The sequence below is a fragment of the Aphelocoma coerulescens genome, chromosome 28 (assembly GCF_041296385.1).
Source record: "Aphelocoma coerulescens isolate FSJ_1873_10779 chromosome 28, UR_Acoe_1.0, whole genome shotgun sequence".
In the NCBI taxonomy this organism is placed as follows: Eukaryota; Metazoa; Chordata; class Aves; order Passeriformes; family Corvidae; genus Aphelocoma; species Aphelocoma coerulescens.
In genome coordinates, this window is record NC_091041.1 from 2,596,448 (window position 1) to 2,615,980 (window position 19,533).

The following is a 19,533-nucleotide window of genomic DNA, read 5'->3' on the forward strand; positions in this document are numbered from 1 at the left end:
ACGTCGCACATTTTCTTAGAAGGAGCAGAAAAACTCCCAAACCACCAAAAAATTCCCCCTGCTCCCTTGGAAAGGGCACTGAAACCACAGCAGGGCCTGTACACCCCGTGCTGGAGGACGTGGGTGCCGCTGGCCGTGTCCCGGCAGCCTCTGGGGTTGGCAGGGATTTGTTCACCAGGACCAAAAATGATCTTGGGGCCCCTTCTCCTGGTAAAGCAGCGGGTGAGGAGGGACCTGCTTTCCCTGTGGGGGCCGAGCAGCAGGTGCTCTCGGTATCAGTGTCAGGGGATGGGACATGTCCTCCCTGCTCCAGCACTTTCCCAGAAGCATTCCAGGTCCTGCCCATGTTCCTGGAGCTGCTGGCCCCTGGCCTGGCCTGTGCCATACAAGGGAGAGGGAGCACGTGCCATGCTGGTGACTGTTCTTTGTCCCAGGAATGGCTGTCACCTCCTCCATGGAGCCCAAAACTGGAGTGGAGCAAACCCAGCGCCCCGTTCTGTGCGGATCAGCTGGGGGGCTGCCAGGGACCCTGGGGAATCTGGCCCCAGAGGCATCAGCTGTCCAGGGAACACAGAACAAACAAAAAGCACATTGCAGAGCTTGGAAAGTGTCCACTGCCCATGGAGGGATGAGGGACAGAGGCACTCCCAAGGTCTGGGGCCGAGTGCAACAGCAGAGCTGTGCAGGGACATGTCCTGTGGCACCTGTGCTGCCGTTTCCCCAACTCCAAAGGTGCATGGAATGAGGCAGCACCTCCTGAGGATGGGAACACGGTCCATGGGCCCATGGGCCCCATGGCCCCTCAGGGGTCCCCCCGCTGTCTCTGGGACAGTGCCCAGGGCTGGAGGGGCAGGGCAGGGCAGCTTAAGGACGTTCTTGTGTCACAGCCCAGCCCCAGCAACATTCTTGAGCAGGATCTGCTGCGCAGGGAGGCGGTGGCAGGTGGGGACATCCTCATCCTCACCCAGTGGGACATGGCTCTGGCACCTGTGGAGTCTGTTCCCCCCGGCTGCTTTCCAAGGGTCCAAGCAGAGGCTGCCCCACTTCCCAGCTTCCTACTTTAAGCAAACCCTAATGGGACTCGTGACAGATGCACTCGACCCTTCCACCAAACTAGTGATGGCCTGGTCTGGGATCCAGAGGAGGAGAAGGCCAGAGCCAGGCCAAGAAGTCCAGGCAACCCCTGAAGGAGCAGAGCGACCCAGGGAACATCAATGCTTGTGAGCTCAGAACTGATTGTGGGATTAACACATGGAGAGCAGGTGGCTTTTCTAAGACTTACTTATCAAGGAACAATGAAAGTTGTGGGTACAAGAAGCCCCCTGCACTTTTCCCTGTGAGCCAACTGCTTCATCCCATCACCCTGCCAGTCCCAGTGAGTGCCTCGAGCTCTCCCTGCCTGGCCCTGTGACTGTCCTGGAGCAGGGACACCTGCTCCTGAGCTGGTGCCTCAAGGAACAGAGACTGACCTTTCCCCCAACCACAGATCTTTGGATGAGTCCAATTTGAGTTCCCCCTAATCTGCAGCTGGACTGCACATCTGTAATCTCCTTTGGAGGTGGGACACATCTCAAGGTTTGGGACAAGACTGAGAGATCCTTCCCCACTCAAGCTGGAGAGACCCTTACTTGGAACAGCTCCTCGGTGAGTTCCTGACACCACCCTCAACTAACACCAATGAAATCCGTGTAGTTAATTCCTTCAGATGTAAGCCATTGTCCAAATCTGGGACTAAGACTGGACCTGGCTGTACCTAAGGTTCATCAACAGTTTAGGAAGCAGGCGGGTCTTGTCTGATCCTTGTACTCAACAGAAAGGTCTCTGTTACCCTTTCAGATCTTCAGTCTCTGTGTAAATCATTCCAGCTCAATTCCAACTTGATTTTCCTTAGTCTTTTACATCCATGTAGGAAGTACCAGAGGGAACCTCACCATTGAACTCTGTTAAATCACACTTTCATAGATTCATATTAAAATAACTTTTGCTAACAGCATTGATGGTGGTTCTTTGAGTGACCCTAAATCTCTCATCTGCGACAAATTGATGTCGTTGGCAGGATCCTAAATCCGGATTCATGGCAGAACTGAGGCCCTGAAGCTCCTGAGCTCCTCAGGGTTCAGAGGATGGAGAAGCCCAGCAGGGGAGGCTCAGGGCGAGCCACGGCTTCCTGGGAGCAGCAGGAGCCCCTGCTCTGAACCACAGGAAAGGAGCATTTCCCTCGGAACATACGGCAGCCGCAGCCCCCTCCGTGCCACCAGCCCGCGCCTGCTCCAGCTCCGGGGCAGATGCCATCTGTGCTTTTTGGGAAGGGATCAGCCCCGCAGAGGGGAGGCTGCTGGAGCCCTGGCCACAGTACCTGCTCGGCCTAGGCCCCGCAGTGCAGATCTGCAAAGCTGTTCTCTGGCTTCTCAGCAAAGCCTTTGTGAGGCCTCTGCACCCAACCAGTGCCTGGGGAGATGAGCAATGAAAGTACCGAGAGGTCCTGGTCAAGGCTAAACCCCCTCGCCAGGCTGGGATCAGCCCCGGGGGCTCAGCTTGGGGTGCTCAGCCTGGAAGGCTCAGCCCTGGGGGCTCAGCTCAGGGGGCTCAGCCCCATGGGCTCACAGCTGCCTGCCCCCTGCAGCACTCACAGCTGCAGCTCAGGAGCGAGTAAACACGAGATGAAAGCACAGGGAGATGAAAGCAGGGCTGGGGCTGCCGGGGCAGAGGCAGAGCGAGGCTGAGCTGTGGCTGCATAGACCTGTCTGGGCAACATCCTGCACTGCCGGGCTCAGCCACCTCCAGCCCTGCCACATCTTCTCCCACAGAGAAGGTGCTGTTCCTCCTCCTCCCTTGGCTGAGTTGGTCTCACACGGGAGGGTCTTTCCCCCTAAAAGGAAGGGGGGCCAAGGAAGGCAGGTCCCTGCAGCCCCGTGGGTCACAGCTGGTTGGGTGCCACACACCCCCGGACTCAGCGCCCACAGCATTCCAGGTGGGGGTGAAAGGGAAGCTGAGGAACAGCAGCAGGAGCTGCCCTGGCTCCAAGAGCTGACCCAGCACTGCTCAGCACCCACCTGCAGCCCCACCACAGCTCTGCACTCAGGGCCTTGCAGGTGTCCTGGTTTCAGCTGGGATAGAGCCAGTTCTCTCCCCAGGAGCCGGTACAGGGCCGCGTGTGGGATCTGGGATGAGAATAATGCTGATAACACACCGATGTTTTGGTGTTGCTGAGCAGTGCTTACCCTAAGCCAAGGACTTTGTGTGTCCCATGCTCTGCCAGCAAGGAGGGGCACAAGAACTGGGGGGAGCAGGGCTGGGACAGCTGACCCAGGCTTGGCCAAAGGGATATTCCACACCAAGGAACAGCACGTTTCTCCAGCTGAGCTGCACCCACAAAACACTGGGAGAGGGGCTGGAGGGTGGTCCCAGCACCTCCACTGTGCAGGAGAACAGGCAAGAGCCAGTGCTGCAGGCAGGGAACAGGAGGAGCTACAGCTGGGGAACCCCTCACTCCCCTCCTGGCCAGGAAAACAACGTGCATCCCCCAAATGCAGAGTTTTTCCCGATTTAGTCCACCAGCCTCAATGACTGCACCCGTGGCTCCTCCCCATGGCAGAAGAGCCTCTTGGCAAGTTGGTGAGCTGGAATTTCCCTCCCCTGCCCACTTCCACCCAAGCTTCAGAGCTGGGAGAACAGCTCAACCCTTGGGAACAGGGACACTGCGCACAAGTCAGGACAACCCAGGGCCGCTGTCAGACCCCACGGCCTCGGGACCCAGCGCAGGGCTCAGGGCAGCCCGGACCTGGCACCTGGAGAGCAGGAGGAACCCAACCAACCTGGCAGGAACCACGCTAGGAGCACACACCCACGAGCTCCCAGCTCTCCAGCACAGTCCCCAAGGAGCCCAAACACCCCGTGTTTGTTTTGCTGAGGGGAAAGCTCTGATGAACGTGCAGTCACGAGATGCTCAGCGGCGGCGTGTGCTGTGTAAATACAACATAATTTATTGGTTCAATTTCAGAGCACGAGTGGTATTTGTACGAGTGTCCTAACGGCAGGACGAGAAATGAGTCATGTATGTACAGAGATTCCAGGGCACGGGAATGCTTTGTAAGGAAGAAGTGGTTAGTGGTGCAGTTTGGTCACTTACTGCTCCCCAAATCCTAGGTAGACCCACTACCTACCTGGGGCACTGCCAAGCTCTCCTCATGCAAGCAGTGGGTGAGGCTGGGGGTCTCTGGCTGCACACCAGAGATTTTGGTCCCAGATGTGCACAGCTGGGTGGGGTGGTGGTGCTGGGGAACAGGGAGAAGGCTCCGTACCCCAGTGGGAAGCGGGATGTGGTCCTGGCAGGGTCAGCGTACCACGAGGGACAGGGAGGGAGGGGATAGAGGAGAATCCTGGTGCTGTCCCAGTGCCTTCCCTCTGCTGGCTCCCATGAGGAGCTGCCAGCATGGATCTGTGTTCCCGTGGGGCCAGTGCTGAGCCACGGCTGGGCTGTATATGCAGAGCTCAGCTCAGGGCTGGGCTGACACACGAGGGCAGATTTCCACTCCAACAGCATCGGCTCCAACAGCAGCAGCTGTGGGATAAAGCCCAGTCCCAGCTCGCTCAGAGGGAATGCACGAGAGCTGGGCCATGACAGGTGGGCACAGAGCAGCTCTGCCCCAAACCTGGGCTCACAGCCAGTGGGAGAGGTGCTGGGGGATCCACCCCTGGGGGATCCGTGTACACCAGCAATTCCTCCCCAGTCCTGCACCCTGCCTTCAGGGGAGGGGAATGTGTATCCCAAGGGAAGTACCGCTTCCATGGCAGCACCAGCTCCACGACACTGAAGTGTCTGGCTCAGCTCACTCAGGGCACACGGAGGAGGCAGCTCAAGGCAGCTCTTCCCCACTCCGAGAGCCATCATTCCCATCAAGTGGCTCACAAAATATTTTCATTCTTTTTTATAGAAATTACTATAAAAAACTAGTTAATCTAGAGCATCTTTAAAAAAATATTCCTGCAGTATCACAGTTTTACATTGAAACTGATTAAAAATATATAATTTCTTAAACGAAACATCTCTGTTCTCCCCTTGAATCACGTCTCCAATATGGGATTGGGGCTCGGAGTCCTCGGAAGAGGTGCCGAGGTGGGAGCAGGAAGGTCTGAGCTCAGTGGCACATCCGGGAGGTCATTTCCTTCTGCCAAAGGGACAGAGAAGACAAGGGACTGTGAAGGAGGATCCAGGCTCCCAGGTGAGGGTGTGGATGAAAAAACCCTGTGTTTAGCTGTCAATACCATTCCTAGGCATGGGGTGACACTGCTGCCCACAGCTCCAGTTTGGGCAGGGCCATGTTCCCCCCACCATTCCTGTTCCCAGGACATCCCAGTCACATCCTGACTCCCACGTCCCTGACAGTCACACTGCAAGGCTAACTGGTCCTGAATTTGGGCAACCAGCCTTAGAAGAGAATCATGGAATCCTTAAGGTTGGGAAAGACTCCCAAGATCATTGAGTCCAACCATTACCCCATCACTGCTGTGTCACACTAAACCGTGTCCCCAGGTGTCACCTCCACATGTTTTTTGAGCACTTCAGGAATGGTGACTCCAACATTGCCCTGGGCAGCCCCTTCCAATGCTTGTCCCACCCTTTCAGTGAAGAAATTTTCCCTTATATCCAATCTAAACCTCCACTGGCACAGCTTGAGGCCGTTTCCTCTTGTCCTGTCACTCATCACCCGGGACAACACTGAGCCCCCCCGGCTGCCCCCTCCTGTCAGGGACTTGTGCAGAGCCACAAGGTCCCCCCTGAGCCTCCTTTGCTCCAGGCTGAGCCCCTTTTCCAGCTCCCTCAGCTGCTCCTGGTGCTCCAGCCCCTTTCCCAGCTCCATTCCCATCTCTGGACATATTCCAGCCCCTCAATGTCTTTGTTGGAGTGGATGACCCAAAACTGACCCCAGGATTTGAGGTGGGGCCTTCTGAGAAGGCTACAGAGCCCTCTGTGACTCCTGCAGCCCCGTGCTGGCCACAGACCCTGAGAGCCCCACCTGTACCTGAGCCCAGCCAGACACTCACCAGGGGCTCCAGCTCCTTGGTGTCTATGAGATTGAACTCTTTCACAAAGTAGTAAAAGTGCTTGTAGCAGGTGTTCACGTGGGCCTCCGAGCCCATCTGGGTGATCCTGTCGAAGTGGTGGATGTAGACGTGGACAAACACCCGGAAAAGCCTGGAGAGAATCTTCTTCACCACCGGGAGGAAGTTCTTGGGGAACGGAGTACCTGGGAGGGAAGAGAGGCCATGAAAAACCTTCGGTCAAGTTAAAACTGGCTGCTTGGGGCTAAAATAAATTGGTAAAATGGACAGATTGAGGCAAAAGTGCTTCTGTCCCCAGTAATTTCCCACTCCCCTCTCCTTTTTCCTTTCCCTGGGATGACATTTTTCAAAGCACAGATTTTTTAAGTGACAGAGTGATGCACTGCTGTGACTGAGAGCAGAGCCCACATTCCCAGCAGTTGTTTCAGTCAGACAAGAGTTTTCTTCCACTCCTGTTTGATGTCTTTATATAAACAGTGCAAAACACCAGATACAACCAAATAACTTCCCAAAGGAAAGGGCTGGTGCTGTTTACTCCCCACAGTTATCCCTTGTTTTGGTACATCTTTAGCTCTTTGGTTAAAAATTAAAGCTGTTAAGGTCCTCTTTGAAAGCTCCAGGTCTGTGTTTGGCTGGGCCCCTGCAGCAGAGCAGTCTGGCCATGCAGCCACTTCCGTGGGATATCAGGGTATAAAGTTCACACCGTTTCTGGAGGAACAAGGACAAGTTAAACCCTTTCCTTGCTCTGCCATAGCTGCAGCACTTCAGTTAGTGTTAAAGGATCTGGTAAAAGCTGAGCTGAAGACAATAACAACTAAAAAAACCCCAAACCACAGCCCTCGTGCTGTCGGAAGCTCATCCTGCAGCCCAGAACAGAACCAACACCCCCAGTGTGGTCCCTGGGGAGCTGCAGCAGAGCCCGTGCAGCATGAGAAGGAATGGCTGAGGAGGGTTTGGTGCTTTAGCTGTCTCAAAACTGGCTGTTCATGGCCCCCCTCCCCTCTCTGCCTGCTCCACACCAGGTTTAAGCAGCATTTTGGCACAGTGGAGGATCCCTGTGGATGCTCAAGTGGCAGATGTGCCCCAAATAGGGCCCAACTTTATCCCATCAGAGCTCCAAAGGGAAGAATACTGGGGCAGGAGGGAGGGAGCTCTGCTGCACCTTGTCTCCTCCATCCCAGGAGCTGGAAGCTCTGTATAGGCTCAGTTGTATTTACCCGATAATTTAGGGACTAAATTCTTCCATCTTCATCACAAAATAAAACCCATCAATCCCCGTTCCAAAGCTGCATTTGGATATGGAGATTGAGGTGTCTTAGGCCAAACTCCTGTCTCCATGGCCCTGGCAGTAGATGAAACACGGCCCTTCCCTCCAGGCCTGTGCCAGCATCCCACCCCTGAGGAGGAGCAGAGGCAGCCAGCGTGGTCTCTAATAACAGAGGGGGTGATTATGGCACGTGGCACCATCACCAGGTGACACAGAGCTGTGCCTCAGCCCTGGGATGGTCATCAGCTCCCAGGGAGCAATCCTGCATCCAGCATGAGCCACTCCAGAGCCACCTCAGAGACTGACTGCTCTAAGGGCAGCCTCCTGTTTCACTGCCTCAAGGTATCCGTGACTCCCAGTGGGGCCTGGTACAGCTCTGGGTATTTTAGCACTGCAGAAGAGCTGGGAAGGGCTCACTGCACTGCCCACCTGAGAAGCACAGAGGGAAACAGCTCTGCTACAGGGATCAGCTGTGCTGCAGCATCTCCTGGAACAGCAACAGGGGCTCCATGAGAAGGCTTCACACCCACCTCCCTCCCTCCAGCCCCAGCTGGGACCCAAACTCACCGACGTTGGTGGGGAAGATGTCCTCGTTGTTGATCTGCACCTCGATCCAGTCCATGAGCAGGTTCATGTACTGGGGTGCGGACAGGGCCGTGGGTTTGCGGTACTTGTGCTCGTCCTGCCACCGGTACTCGTACTTGGGGCCCCCCGACATGACGGGGCAGGACTGCTCCGTGCAATAGTCACTGATGGTGCCGTAGATGAGGTTGATGCGGTTGAAGAAGTCCACGACGTGCACGGCCACCCAGTCGTTCTGCTCCTCGCCCGGCGGCAGCTGCACGGCCACCTTCAAGTCCAGGCCGGCGTTGAGCGAGGCCTGGGCCTTCTTGTGCAGCTCAAACCGCTGAGTCCCCGGCTCGAACTTGCGCTTGGGCCGGAAGGTTTTGTCCTTATTGAACACTTGCTTTAAAGCGTGGGACATTTTCCTTCTCTTGTGTCTCTTCCAGGCCCACAGCAGTGACAGCTGGAGGCGCGGCCACTTCCCGGGGCAGGGCTGGGGCGACTCTGATCTTCACAGAAACCTCCCTCTGCTCATCTGGTCCTGATCTGCAACACGCAACACAGCACAGAAGGGCAGCGATTAGGAGCAGCTCTCTCTACAGGAAACCTTGTCTAAATCCCATAGGAAGAGATCTGGGATGCCATCTGGGCCCTCGCCCCACATCTGAGAAGGGGGGGAGCCCACAGCAGTTTCCTTTCTCCCCCTTCCCTTCCCCGGCTGGAGCAGAGGGCAGGCTCGGCTCGAGGGGTGACCTGGGCTGAACAGAGTCCCCTCCTGACCTGTTCCATGTGGGAATGAGGGAACAGGCCCCACAGCCATGGGAACGGGCTGCCACTCACCCCGACATTGCCACACCATGAGACCCCAACCCTGCAGAAATGCCACCACCTGCTTGGCTCCAACGCACTGACAAAGAAGGGTAAAACCAGCTGGGTTTCACCCAGATCCCATTTTCACCTATGCATCCCCCCTTTGGGAACAAGGCCAGGTCATGCCAGCCCTCAACACCATTCAGAGCTGCTGCCAGACAGCCCCCACCCTGCCAGCCACCGAAAGTGAGAGACAGGAAGAAGGGGTAGAGGGGAACGAGAAGAAGAAGTTACAGCTCAGGCACCCGGAAAGCAAATATCCTGAAATAACACCAGCCCTGAGAGCAGTCACAGCCTCTTCTGCAGGTGCACACAGACCATAAACATATTTCCCATTTCAGTTTAGCTCCGTTTATAAGTTGAAAACTGGAAGATGAGGGAAAGCTCATCTTCCTCTTCCAGCCTCTAGAAAAGAATCAGCTCCAAGGGTGAGACACAAGTTGAGATCTGAAGCGCTGCTGACGAGAAACACAGCTCTGTTTATCTGTAGCTAATTATACCTCCTTTGTTCCCACATCCAGCCCCTTGCAGAATTTGTGTCAGGCTGCTCTTTGATGGAAGCTTTAAGGCAGAAAGCTTTGTGTACCAAAAATATTATTTTACATGTGCTGGACAGAGAAATGAATAAAGTAACAGAAATTAAGCTGATGCCTTAAATAGCATAAACAAGCTTCCATAAATTCATAAGCAAGCAAGCAAAACGAACCCCTTTCCCCAAGCAGAATCTACTTGGATTTACATGAGGCCATAGTGTTGTTCCAATAGGTAAATAGTGTCCTCAAATGCTGGCAAGCACATCCCAGACTCAAGGTCACGACTACCATGGCTGCAATCGAGCCCATCTCTAACAGACGCTGCAGTGCTAATCAGCAGTTCTTCTCTGGAGAAAGATTAAAAAGCTTTAAAGCCAAGGCCTCTTGTTTCCTTATTTAATTACAGTGAGGAAGAAACCCCAAACCACTGCAGTTCACCCCACTAAGAACAGGCTCAACATTTCCCGCAGGAATGAGCTCAGTAACCTCTTCCGTGCAGGAGCTGAGAGATCCGAACTCCAACATGGGCTACAATGTATTGGGAGAAACCCTAAATGCATTTTAATGTGGTTCAGTGAGATCCACCATGGGCTGAGAGGTGAATCCACAGCAAACATGTCATCATGGAAAGGTTTGGGTTGGAAGGAATCTTAAAGACCATCCAGTTTCACCCCCTGCCCCTTCCACTGGACCAGGTTGCTCCAAGCCCCATCCAGCCTGGCCTTCCTGCTGCCAAAACAGCTGCTGTGACCCTGTGAGCCACGTCAGGGGAGGCAAACCCAGCACAAACCCCTGGCAGACGTGTCCTTTGGAGCGTGATCCTGCCCCAGACGCAGCAGAGGAAGAAGTGAAGGGTGTGGAGAGACAGCTCAGCCTTCTGGTTACCAGGAGCTGTGTCACAGCCTGGCCACATCCTGTGGCAGAGCCGGAAGCTCCAGGGACTGCGCCGGCCCCAGAACGGAGGAGGCCCGGCCCCCACAGAACCAGCAATGTGGGCAGCAGGTGCTGAGGCTGCTGCTACTTCCAGCAGAAAGTCCAGGGAAACACTTGCACGCAATGAGTTCCCTGCACTGGAGATGGGAGGAAAACACATCCTCTCACACAGGAAACCACAAAGCAGCAGCAGCACCACCCTCCACGCGCCTCCCTGGAGCACCCGCAGCATCCTTGGTGCAGTGTGACTCCATCCCTGCTTCTCGTCTGGAGGATCTGCACTGCAGGGCCTGGCATGGATGAGGATGGGGTAAAACCCTAAGGGTAAAACCAAACATCCCCTGGCTTTGGCCACACACATCAAGAAACAAACACCAACCATTTTTCTCATTTGAGCAGGATGGAGTGACTTTTCATAGAATCCCAGAATATCCTGAGTTGGAAGGGACCCACAAGGATCATTGATCCAACCCCTGGCCCTGCCCAGACACCCCAACAACCCCACCCTGGGCATCCCTGAGAGCGCTGTCCAAACGCTCCTGCAGCTCTGGCAGCCTCGGGGCCGGGACCATTCCCTGGGGAGCCTGGGCAGTGCCCAGCAGCCTCGGGGGGAAGAACCTTTCCCTGAGCTCCATGCCCAGCCCTGACCCAGCTCCAGCCGTTCCCTGGGCTCCTGTCCCTGTCCCAGAGCAGAGCTCAGCCCCTGCCCCTCCGCCTCCCCTCGGGAGGAGCTGCAGCCCCCAGGAGCCTCCCCTCAGTCTCCTCTGCTCCAGCTGAACGAGCCAAGTGCCCTCAGCCGCTCCTCAGACCCTTCCCCAGCTCCGTGTCCCTCCTTTGGACACTCTCCAACAGCTTTGGACCCTTCTGATCTTGTGGTGCCCAGAGTGCCCCCAGCACTGGAGGTGAGGCTGCCCCGGTGCAGAGCAGAGCGGGACAATCCCTCCCTGGCCTGGTGCCCCCCAGGACACGGTGGCCCTTTGGGATGCCAGGACACACCGGGGACTCAGATCCAACTTGGACCAACCAGGACCCCCAGGTCCCTTCCCACGGCACTGCTCTCCAGCCTCTGATTCCCAGTCTGTCCCTGGATCCAGGGCTGCCCCATCCCAGGGCAGGATCCAGCACTTGCCCTTGTCTCATGTCACAGGGTTGGGGATTTCCCAGCCCTCACATTTGTCAGGGTCTCTGTGCAGGGCAGAGTTTACTCGGTATCGAGGCAGTCCTACAAACAAATTCCTGATCCTGTGGAGACATCATCCCTGAGAACTGGGGAACTCAACACAGCAGCAATTGTCTCTCAGACGATTCAGCATCTGTATGAAGCATTAGCAAAATGAGTAGCTGAGACATCAAGCAGATGCAGCCTATTTAATTACGGTCTCTGACTGCAATGAGCTAAAAGAAACATTTAGCTCTAGGAAAAAAAAAAAAAAATAAAGAGGCACAGAGACCAAAGCATCCCTGACATTGCTCTGAGATGATATCATCCATACAACACCTACTTCCACAGGCAGGAGTCACAGCTGACACCACCCCCACACACAAGGGAAAGGAAAGGTTAGGGACAATTGGGAAATGGGACATGCAAAGCACCTGGATAGTATCTGCAAGCTTGAAAGGTGAAGGGAAAAACCACTCCCCCCTCAAACAAACCTCAGCACATTTTGTCGCCTCCTCCTTCCAGCCAGCCAAGATCACAGCAGACGTCACCGGTGCTCCAAGAGGACCTTGGCCATCGCTCAGGATCACAGAGCCCATGACCCCCGTGGGCTGTCCGGAGCACAAACACACCTCCAGCTTATCCCAAGGACATGGGAGGAGCAGCTCCCTACTATGCTGGACTTGCCTGCCCAGGGGTCTCAAGGCCTGGCCCTCCCCTCCCCTCCCATCCCAAAAGCTCCTTTCCTCTGACTCCCTGCTTGTGCAGCTCCAGTCCTGTGCTGGTTTTGCTGCCAGGGCTGTTGGCATTGTCCTGCCATTCCTTTTCCCTCATCAGGAACAGTGGATCATGTGGAGGTGCCTTGGTCTAACACCAGGCTCCAGGCAGAGGAAGCCCAGGCGGCTGCTTCCCAACTCTTGGTCACTTTTAAAGGCAGCTCAGAGTCTGGAAAAGGGAAGAGTTACCTCCTCCAAAACACCGGAAAGCTGCCTCCCCTTGTGCCCTGCTGCAGCCATCCCGAGGCTTTCCAGGAGCCAGCAGAGTTCCCGACAGATCCTGCCCTCGCCACAGAGGCAGAATGAGCCCAAAAAGGACTTCAGAAGTCCCATGACTGCTCCATCACTGCCAGCCCCAGCAGCACTCCGTGCTCTCCTCTGCTGCCGACACTGCACAGGGGTTTAACAACAGCCGGGAAAACCAGCAAGGCAGGGAAAAACCAGCAAGGCAGCAGTCAGCAAGCCCCTACCTGTGTTCCTGGCCTCAGCAGGTCACTCCTGCAGAGGCTCAGCCCGGCTCTGCACCCTCTGTCAGCGCTGGCAGGCGCCGAGGCCGAGCTTCCTTTTTCAAAAGAGGGGAAAAAACCTCCCCGTTCGTTTCATGGGCGGCCGCCACCCCGAGGCTCCGCAGCTGGGGAGGGGTCAGACACGAGGCCACCTCCCTCCCCCGTGACCCCAGCCGCCGGGGTGGCCACATCCTGCTGCCTCTGCTGAAACAGCCCTTCAGCACAGCCCAGGGAGCAACGCAGCTCTTAAAATCAGGGATTTGTCCAGTTTCCTCTCCGGGAAGCCAGGCTGCTCTCGTGGAATCCCACCGAGTTCAGCTGCTTGTAACCCTTGGGTGGGGAGCCTGCGACAGCTACCGTGTCCCCCGAGCTCTGCAGGAGAGGGGAGCCACGATCCTGCTTCCCCCTGAGCCATTCCCATGGCCCTAAATGCCAGGCTGGAGTTCCCTATATAGGACACAAAACCCCCTGACCAATAAAGCAGCCCTGATAAAGGTATTTTGGATGTACTGAGAATTTCAAGTAAAAACTTGAATTTACAGAGTGAGAAGAAAAGCAGCTTCAAACAGGCAACTTGCACAAAACAGCTGAGACGGATGCACACGCACATTTTTTCCATAATTCCACCCCCCTCCTTTCACAAATCCCTTTCCATAGCCACTCTGCACTAGCTCAGTGTCTAGGGACAGGATGATCCTGGTTTTCTCCGATCAAAGGAGAGATTTTACTACAGAGAGCAGGGACCAGAACAATCCTGGCAGCCGCATGGCACTAATGGCAGCCAGTTTCTGCGCCTCCCCTCCAGAGCCAGTCTGGCAACAAACGAGGGCTTGTCTTCCTGGGACAAGACTCCCAGCTGCTCTTTTGAATGGATTTGTGATATAAGGAGCGAAGGTCTGCCCCTTGCTTACCTCGGGCAGGGCAGGGCGAGGAGGGCTCAGTGTGGCTGGAAGGCACTCCTGGCCATTCATAATCCCGGCCAGCCGGCACTTCCACGTCAGCCGCTTCCTGTCTGGCACTGACTCCAGCCTCCCGGCCCAGGGAGCTGCCAATGTTTTCCCAAAAGCCAATCCTTCCCCTCTGCAAGCGCTGCCTTTCCTCCCGCAGGATTGTTCCATGTTGCTGCAGGAGAGCTGAGCCACGGCATTGCCTTCCCCACCCGTCCCCTGCGCTCAGCCCCGGCAGCAGAAGCTGCTCGGAAGTTTCCGGAGAAGGAGCAGCTCGACCTGGCCCAGCTGCACCTCCAGGCCCAGCCCGGGCATGCACCAGCCCCGCTTCATTCTGCTGCTCTGCAGGACAATATCCACATTTTTCTTTTGGAAAGCGCTTCTGCAGCAGCCTTCGCAACCAAATCCGAACGGGGGCACACTGGAAATGCTGAATTCCTAAGGTTTGGGCAAACAAAGAGCCTTTTGTCTTTCACCAGAGTCAGCTTTAAGAAGGTCCTGCCTGTCGCCAGCCGCCCCCAGGCCCTGCTATTCCAATCTGCTGCACAATTTGGAAATTCTCAAGTAAGAAACTGTACAGACACCAGTTCTACTGGGACTTCTCACATCTCCTGGGACTTCCCACTTCTCCCAGCCCTTCCCGGAAAGAGGGTGGCTTAGGAGAAGGGAAGAGGTTGGTTTAGGAGCAGGACAGGCTTTCTACACATCTCCAAGCCATGGAGAGGCAGAGCTCATCTGCAAGGCCATATGCATGAGAAAAGGAAAAAGCATAATAAAAGACCAGAAATAGTTGTCCTGGGCTTTAACTGGCATCTCCTTTGCCCCTGCAAGGCCTAGCATTCCAGACAATCCTAAAGTCAAGTTAGTTTATGGAATAAAGGGAAAAGCCCTGTTAAATTAAGCCATAGCTGGGATAGCAGAAGAGGTGAGGGGAGCTCTGGCAGAGCCCACCCAAGAGCTGCAGGTGGGAATGCTGCTGCTTGGAGCAGAGCCCAGGTCAGCCAGCAGTGAGACACCTTCATCCAGCCCGGGCAGATGGATGAACAGGGAGTTTATTGCTCGGCTTCAAGCTCAGGATTTACATCCAGACCATGGGCAGTGACAGGAGGGACGTTACAGGTGACACTGCTCACACTGCACAGGGATGCTGAGGGAGGGCAGCTGAGGGAGCTAGTGCTGGGGAGGCTGGAAAACCCAGTCTGGCAAGGGAGAGGTGACACTTTATTGTGCCATAAAGGAAGGCAAGAAGCCCAAATTTCCAGCGTGGTTTGTCCCCCTGACCTTCCTCCCCACAGCCACAGAGGGAGAAAAGCCACACGAGAAAGCAAGTTCTGTAAAAGGTCCCCTCCTGCTTCCCTCCCCACAGGGGAAGGTCAGGCAGCAGATGCTGCAATGTCCAACTGTTCCTGTGGAACAGCAGTGACTGCAGGGAGCCCCATGGAGCCCCGGGTGTTACTGACTCGGGGCCAGCCCTGCTGCCTCTTACGTGACATCTGCATCCATTGCAATGTCAGAGCCCGCTGCTGGAAGGTTTCCATGGATCTGGCCGAGATGGGGCTGCGTGTGGAGGCAGAGCTAATCCGCTGCAGGCTCTGCAGCGCTGCGCTAAGCTGACAAGCTGGGTCACGACTCCAGCACACAGGTTAACTGCACACATGAGTATTTCCAAGGTAGAGCACGGCCAGTGACGGCATGGTGGGAGCAGCTCCCTCTTTTCCAGGTCCCAGAACAGCTTGGTCCTTCGGGAAGGCCTCTCGCTGTCCCCAGCCCAGGGCAAGGTGGTGTTTATCAAGTCCCAGCTGAGCTGCTCATCTCTCCCTGCTTGTGCAGGCTCCGTACTGTCCTCACTGGACACGGATATTTCTGAGCCCACAGCAGTTCCATTTCCTCTAACTCTGGGATCTGCCCCCACCCAAGTCAAAGCTAACATCAGTGTGGAGCACGAAATTTGCATTAGGATGATAAAATTACTATGGCACCATTCTAGCAGCGGGTTGGGATCCCAGGAAGTGTGGGATCACACCCCAGGGCTGAGCCAGAGCACAAGCTGGCCACACAGCCAGCCTTTCCCAGAGCATGGATAATCTCAGGGACAAACATTCCTTTTCCCCACGTTAATGTCACGTGTTGGGATGAACGGCAGGATTGTTTCTTGCTGATAGCAGAGGTCCACGAGGCTTCTCCTGCCCTGGCAGGAGATATGGGAGTAACTCAATCCCTTAGCACAGCTCTAGGCACAGAATGAACCCAGGGATGTGGAGCTGGAAACCACCTCAACACCAACCACATCACAAGACAGCAAGAGGAAAGAGAGAAGGAAGCAAAGGCAGCCAGAGAACAGCCCCAAGAGAGGCCTGCAGAAAATACAGGGCCTTTCAGTGCAGGCACTCAGCTGGAGGCCAGCTCATCTCCTGCTTCCACCTCAGCCACGGTCTGGGTGGCTCCAGCTCATCTGTCCCACGAGTTCCCTGGAATCAGCACAGGGTCACACATGGGAGTGTCTGGCATCATCCCCACGGCGGCCTCATCCCACTCACACTGACCCAACAGCAGCACCAGCCCCTTGGAACCTCAGCCAGGTTTTCTGGAGGAAGTCAAAGCTGTCACAGTGTGATGGATTGTTTTGCTCTGGCTTTGCCCACTTGCAGAAGTTGTTGTTTTGTTGGGGTTTTTTTCCGGCCTTCACTGCCTCCATCCCTTCCTTTGCCCTCCCTTCTGCCTCACGTACCCAGAGCAACAACCCACCCAATCTCACCAGGAGCAGAGCAGCCCTTCTACCATACCACCAGCTCCAGAGGGAAGCAGGCAGCTGACTAAACCAGGCCTCAGGGATAATTCTGCTTCCCAGGGGCATCTGGAAAAAGCAGGATAAAGGTGCAGCCTAAGGTGCACTCTTTATTGACAGCATTAGCTGGGTATAACATATTCCTAAAGATAAGCTGATAAACCTCCAGCAAAGCTGGTTCTGGATCCACTTACAGCAGCATTTATGGCTCAAGAACTAGAAAATACTTCCCTGTCTTACGAGAAATGAAAACTCAGAAGTTGAAAGCAATTCCCTTCCCAGACCTGTGGGCAGGACTGGGAAGGTTTTGCAATCTCTGTGCTCTGACCCCAGATACTTTCACTACTCACAAGGGACATTCTCCCTTTCATTAGTCTGGCCATGGAGATCCCTGGGAGCCCACGGAGGAGCAGCAGTGAGCAAGCACAGCACAGATCTGGACAGTCTGACCTCCAAAATGGGAGTAAATCACCCCCATTCTGGTGCAGGGGGTACTTCTCACCCCATCAGTAGAAGGGCCACGTTAGATGTGGACAGGGAAGCAGCTGGCAAACAGCTCCAGGGGCAGCTGAGGTGATGCAGGACAACTCTGGTGGGGATGCTGAGTCCACTCCAAGCTCCCCAAGCCCTGGGCAAGGACATGGGAGAGCCCATTTCCACATCTGATGATGGCACAGGTGACAGTGCAACCCCACGTGTCCAACAGAGCATCCCAGGAGCTGCAAGGTGAGCCAGGCACAGGGAACCAGCTCCCTGCTCAGCACCCACACTCAGCTCCTCGGTATAAACCAACAGCTCCAGGTTTTGCCACCACTGGAAAGAATTCCCAATGCTCCTCTCCCTCTTTCTGGGGATTTTGAAGAGTCACAAGCTCATCCCAGGTTCACCTCACAGTAAGTGACTAAGACAGAAAGTGAATGTGAAACATGGGATACACAGTCCAGGGAACAGTAATAGACAAACAGGGAGCTGGATGTGAGCCTACAGTTGGGAAAGCAAGCAGAGTGCGAGGACAAAGCCCTGGGGACTGTGATAAACAGGTGGCTGGGGAAGTTTCACATCTCCCAGCAAAAATCCCTCCCTGCCCTGCAACTTGGCAGAAGATTTCCAGATCGGAAAGGGGCTTTTAACAAAGGAATGGAAACCCAGAGAGTGTGGCCACTCTGCAGCTCCAAGCTCTAGGAGGAGGGAATCCTGCCTTTCACTGGCCCTGACAGAAATGCTTTCCCCAAACATCTGTGCTGGACACTGGACAACTCCAGTTCCCCTGTCCTTTCCCTCCAGAGGACTTCCTGCCCTTTCCTTTTGCTCGTCCTTCTCACACAGCTTTCTCTGAAGGAGCTGAGCAGATCAGAGCAGAGGTAGCTCTGCAGGATCAGGATTCCTGAGCCCGCAGCAAGAGACAGAAGCAGAGCAAGAGTTTGCTTTCAAGTTCTCCTGACAAGTCCTCCCTCATGACAGCTGAGCCATGGCTCAGCATGACCTGAAGAAAAAATGGAAAATTCCCCATTCCCCGACCAGTTTAGAGACTGAAGGGTTTGAACTTCAGGGCTGTGCCTTTACCTAGAGCAGAAACGTGCTCCAGCTGGGCTGGATAAAGTCGAGGGGAAGAGGTGGGATAAAACAGGGAAGTTGCAGACTGTAACTTCACAGTTGTGCCACCAACCCCCTTGCTCTCTGCGATGTTTTTTTCCTCATTATGAAGTTCTGGGCTGCTTACGAATCCTGCAGCAGGTCCGTCCCCTTCCCGACCCCTCTGAAGGGAGGGGGCTGTGCGCACAAGCCAGGGCTCTGCTCGGGGATGTCCCATCCAAGGGGCCGGGCCAGCACAGGCAGATCCATGCCCCGATCCACCCGATCCCCGCCCTGCCCACCCCGGGGGGCTCCTGAGGGGGCTCAGGCCGGGCCGCGGCCGCCATCGCCCCCCGCCCAGGCAAACACAAACAATTAACGCCCAGAGCGGCGATGCGGCCGCGGCTCAACAGGTCCGGTCCCGTCCCGCCAAGGCCGGGGAGGGCCCGGCCCGGCCCCGCCGGGGGAACGCGGCCACCGGGGCTGGAGGAACACGTGGGCAGGGCTGGGGAAACGCGGCCCCCTCCAGGCCCCCTTTCCCTAGAGGCCTCCCTAGAGGCCCCTCCGAGGCCGTCCCGCAGGGCCCTCCCCCCTCGCACAGCCTCCCGTGGCCCCTTACACCGCCCCGCGTCCCTCACAGCCCCCGTGTCCCCGCACCTGCCGGGCCGCGCTCCCTCGCCGGCGGACGCGCACAGCTCCCCGGGCCGCAGCACTCCCTCACCCCGGGCCGCAGCACGCCCCGCGCGGCCGCCGCGCTCCCGCCGCTCCCGCGCCCTCCCGCGCGCCGCTCCCGGCCGGCGCTACTTCCTCTTAAAGGGGCCGCCCCCGCCTGCGCCGGCTCCGCCCACGGGAGGGATCGGGCGGGGTCGGGCCGGGGGGGGGGGAAGGCACAGCGGATGTTGGTGGGGAGACAGTTCGTGTTTTATCGTGTTTTTAAAATTTTATTCTAGCTTGTTTTACTCTATGTTCTTTTATTCTACTTCAAAATTTTCTTTTATTCTACTTAATTCCTTTTATTCTATTTTCTTTTGTTCTATTTTCTTTCATTTTCTATTTTAATTTAATTTTCTGCTTTATTTTGTTTTCTATTTTGTCGTTATTTTATTTTCTATTTTATCTTCATTTTATTTTTATTTTCTATTTAATCTTATTTTTGTTTTCTATTTTATTTACTATTTTATTTTTATTCTATTTTAATTTTCTATTTGCTCCTGTTTGTTTTCCATTTTCTTTTCTGTTTTATCTCTTTTCTCCCGTTTTATTTTATTATTTATTTTCTTTAACTCCATTTATTTATTTTTAACTGTATTTATTTTTTCCTTTTGTTCCATTCCAGTTATTTATTTCCCTCTCTTCTATTTTATTTACTTTCTTCTATTCTGTTTTATTTATTTTCCTCTCTTACATTTATTTTCCCACTTCATTCTGTTCTGTTTGTTTCCTTTTATTCCCCTTTATTCAGTGTCGGTGTTTTTCGGGAACAGGGAGAGCCCAGGGATGCTCAGGGGGCTCTGAGGGGCTGCAGCAGCCCCTGCTCTGCCCCGGCCAGGTCCAGCAC

At 55.2% G+C, this 19,533-nt stretch overlaps 1 protein-coding gene across 1 annotated transcript; it reads right to left on the reverse strand.

The window, feature by feature from the left end:
- Positions 1 to 3,955: 3,955 nt before the first annotated feature.
- MOB3A (MOB kinase activator 3A) lies at positions 3,956 to 18,751 on the reverse strand. The gene is made up of 4 exons (XM_068997100.1): positions 18,633 to 18,751; positions 7,898 to 8,440; positions 6,046 to 6,248; positions 3,956 to 5,168 (listed from the first exon to the last, which is right to left on the reverse strand). The coding sequence occupies exons 2-4, from the start codon at positions 8,313 to 8,315 to the stop codon at positions 5,139 to 5,141; spliced, it is 651 nt and encodes a 216-aa protein (XP_068853201.1). The 5' UTR covers positions 8,316 to 8,440; positions 18,633 to 18,751; the 3' UTR covers positions 3,956 to 5,138.
- Positions 18,752 to 19,533: the final 782 nt, after the last annotated feature.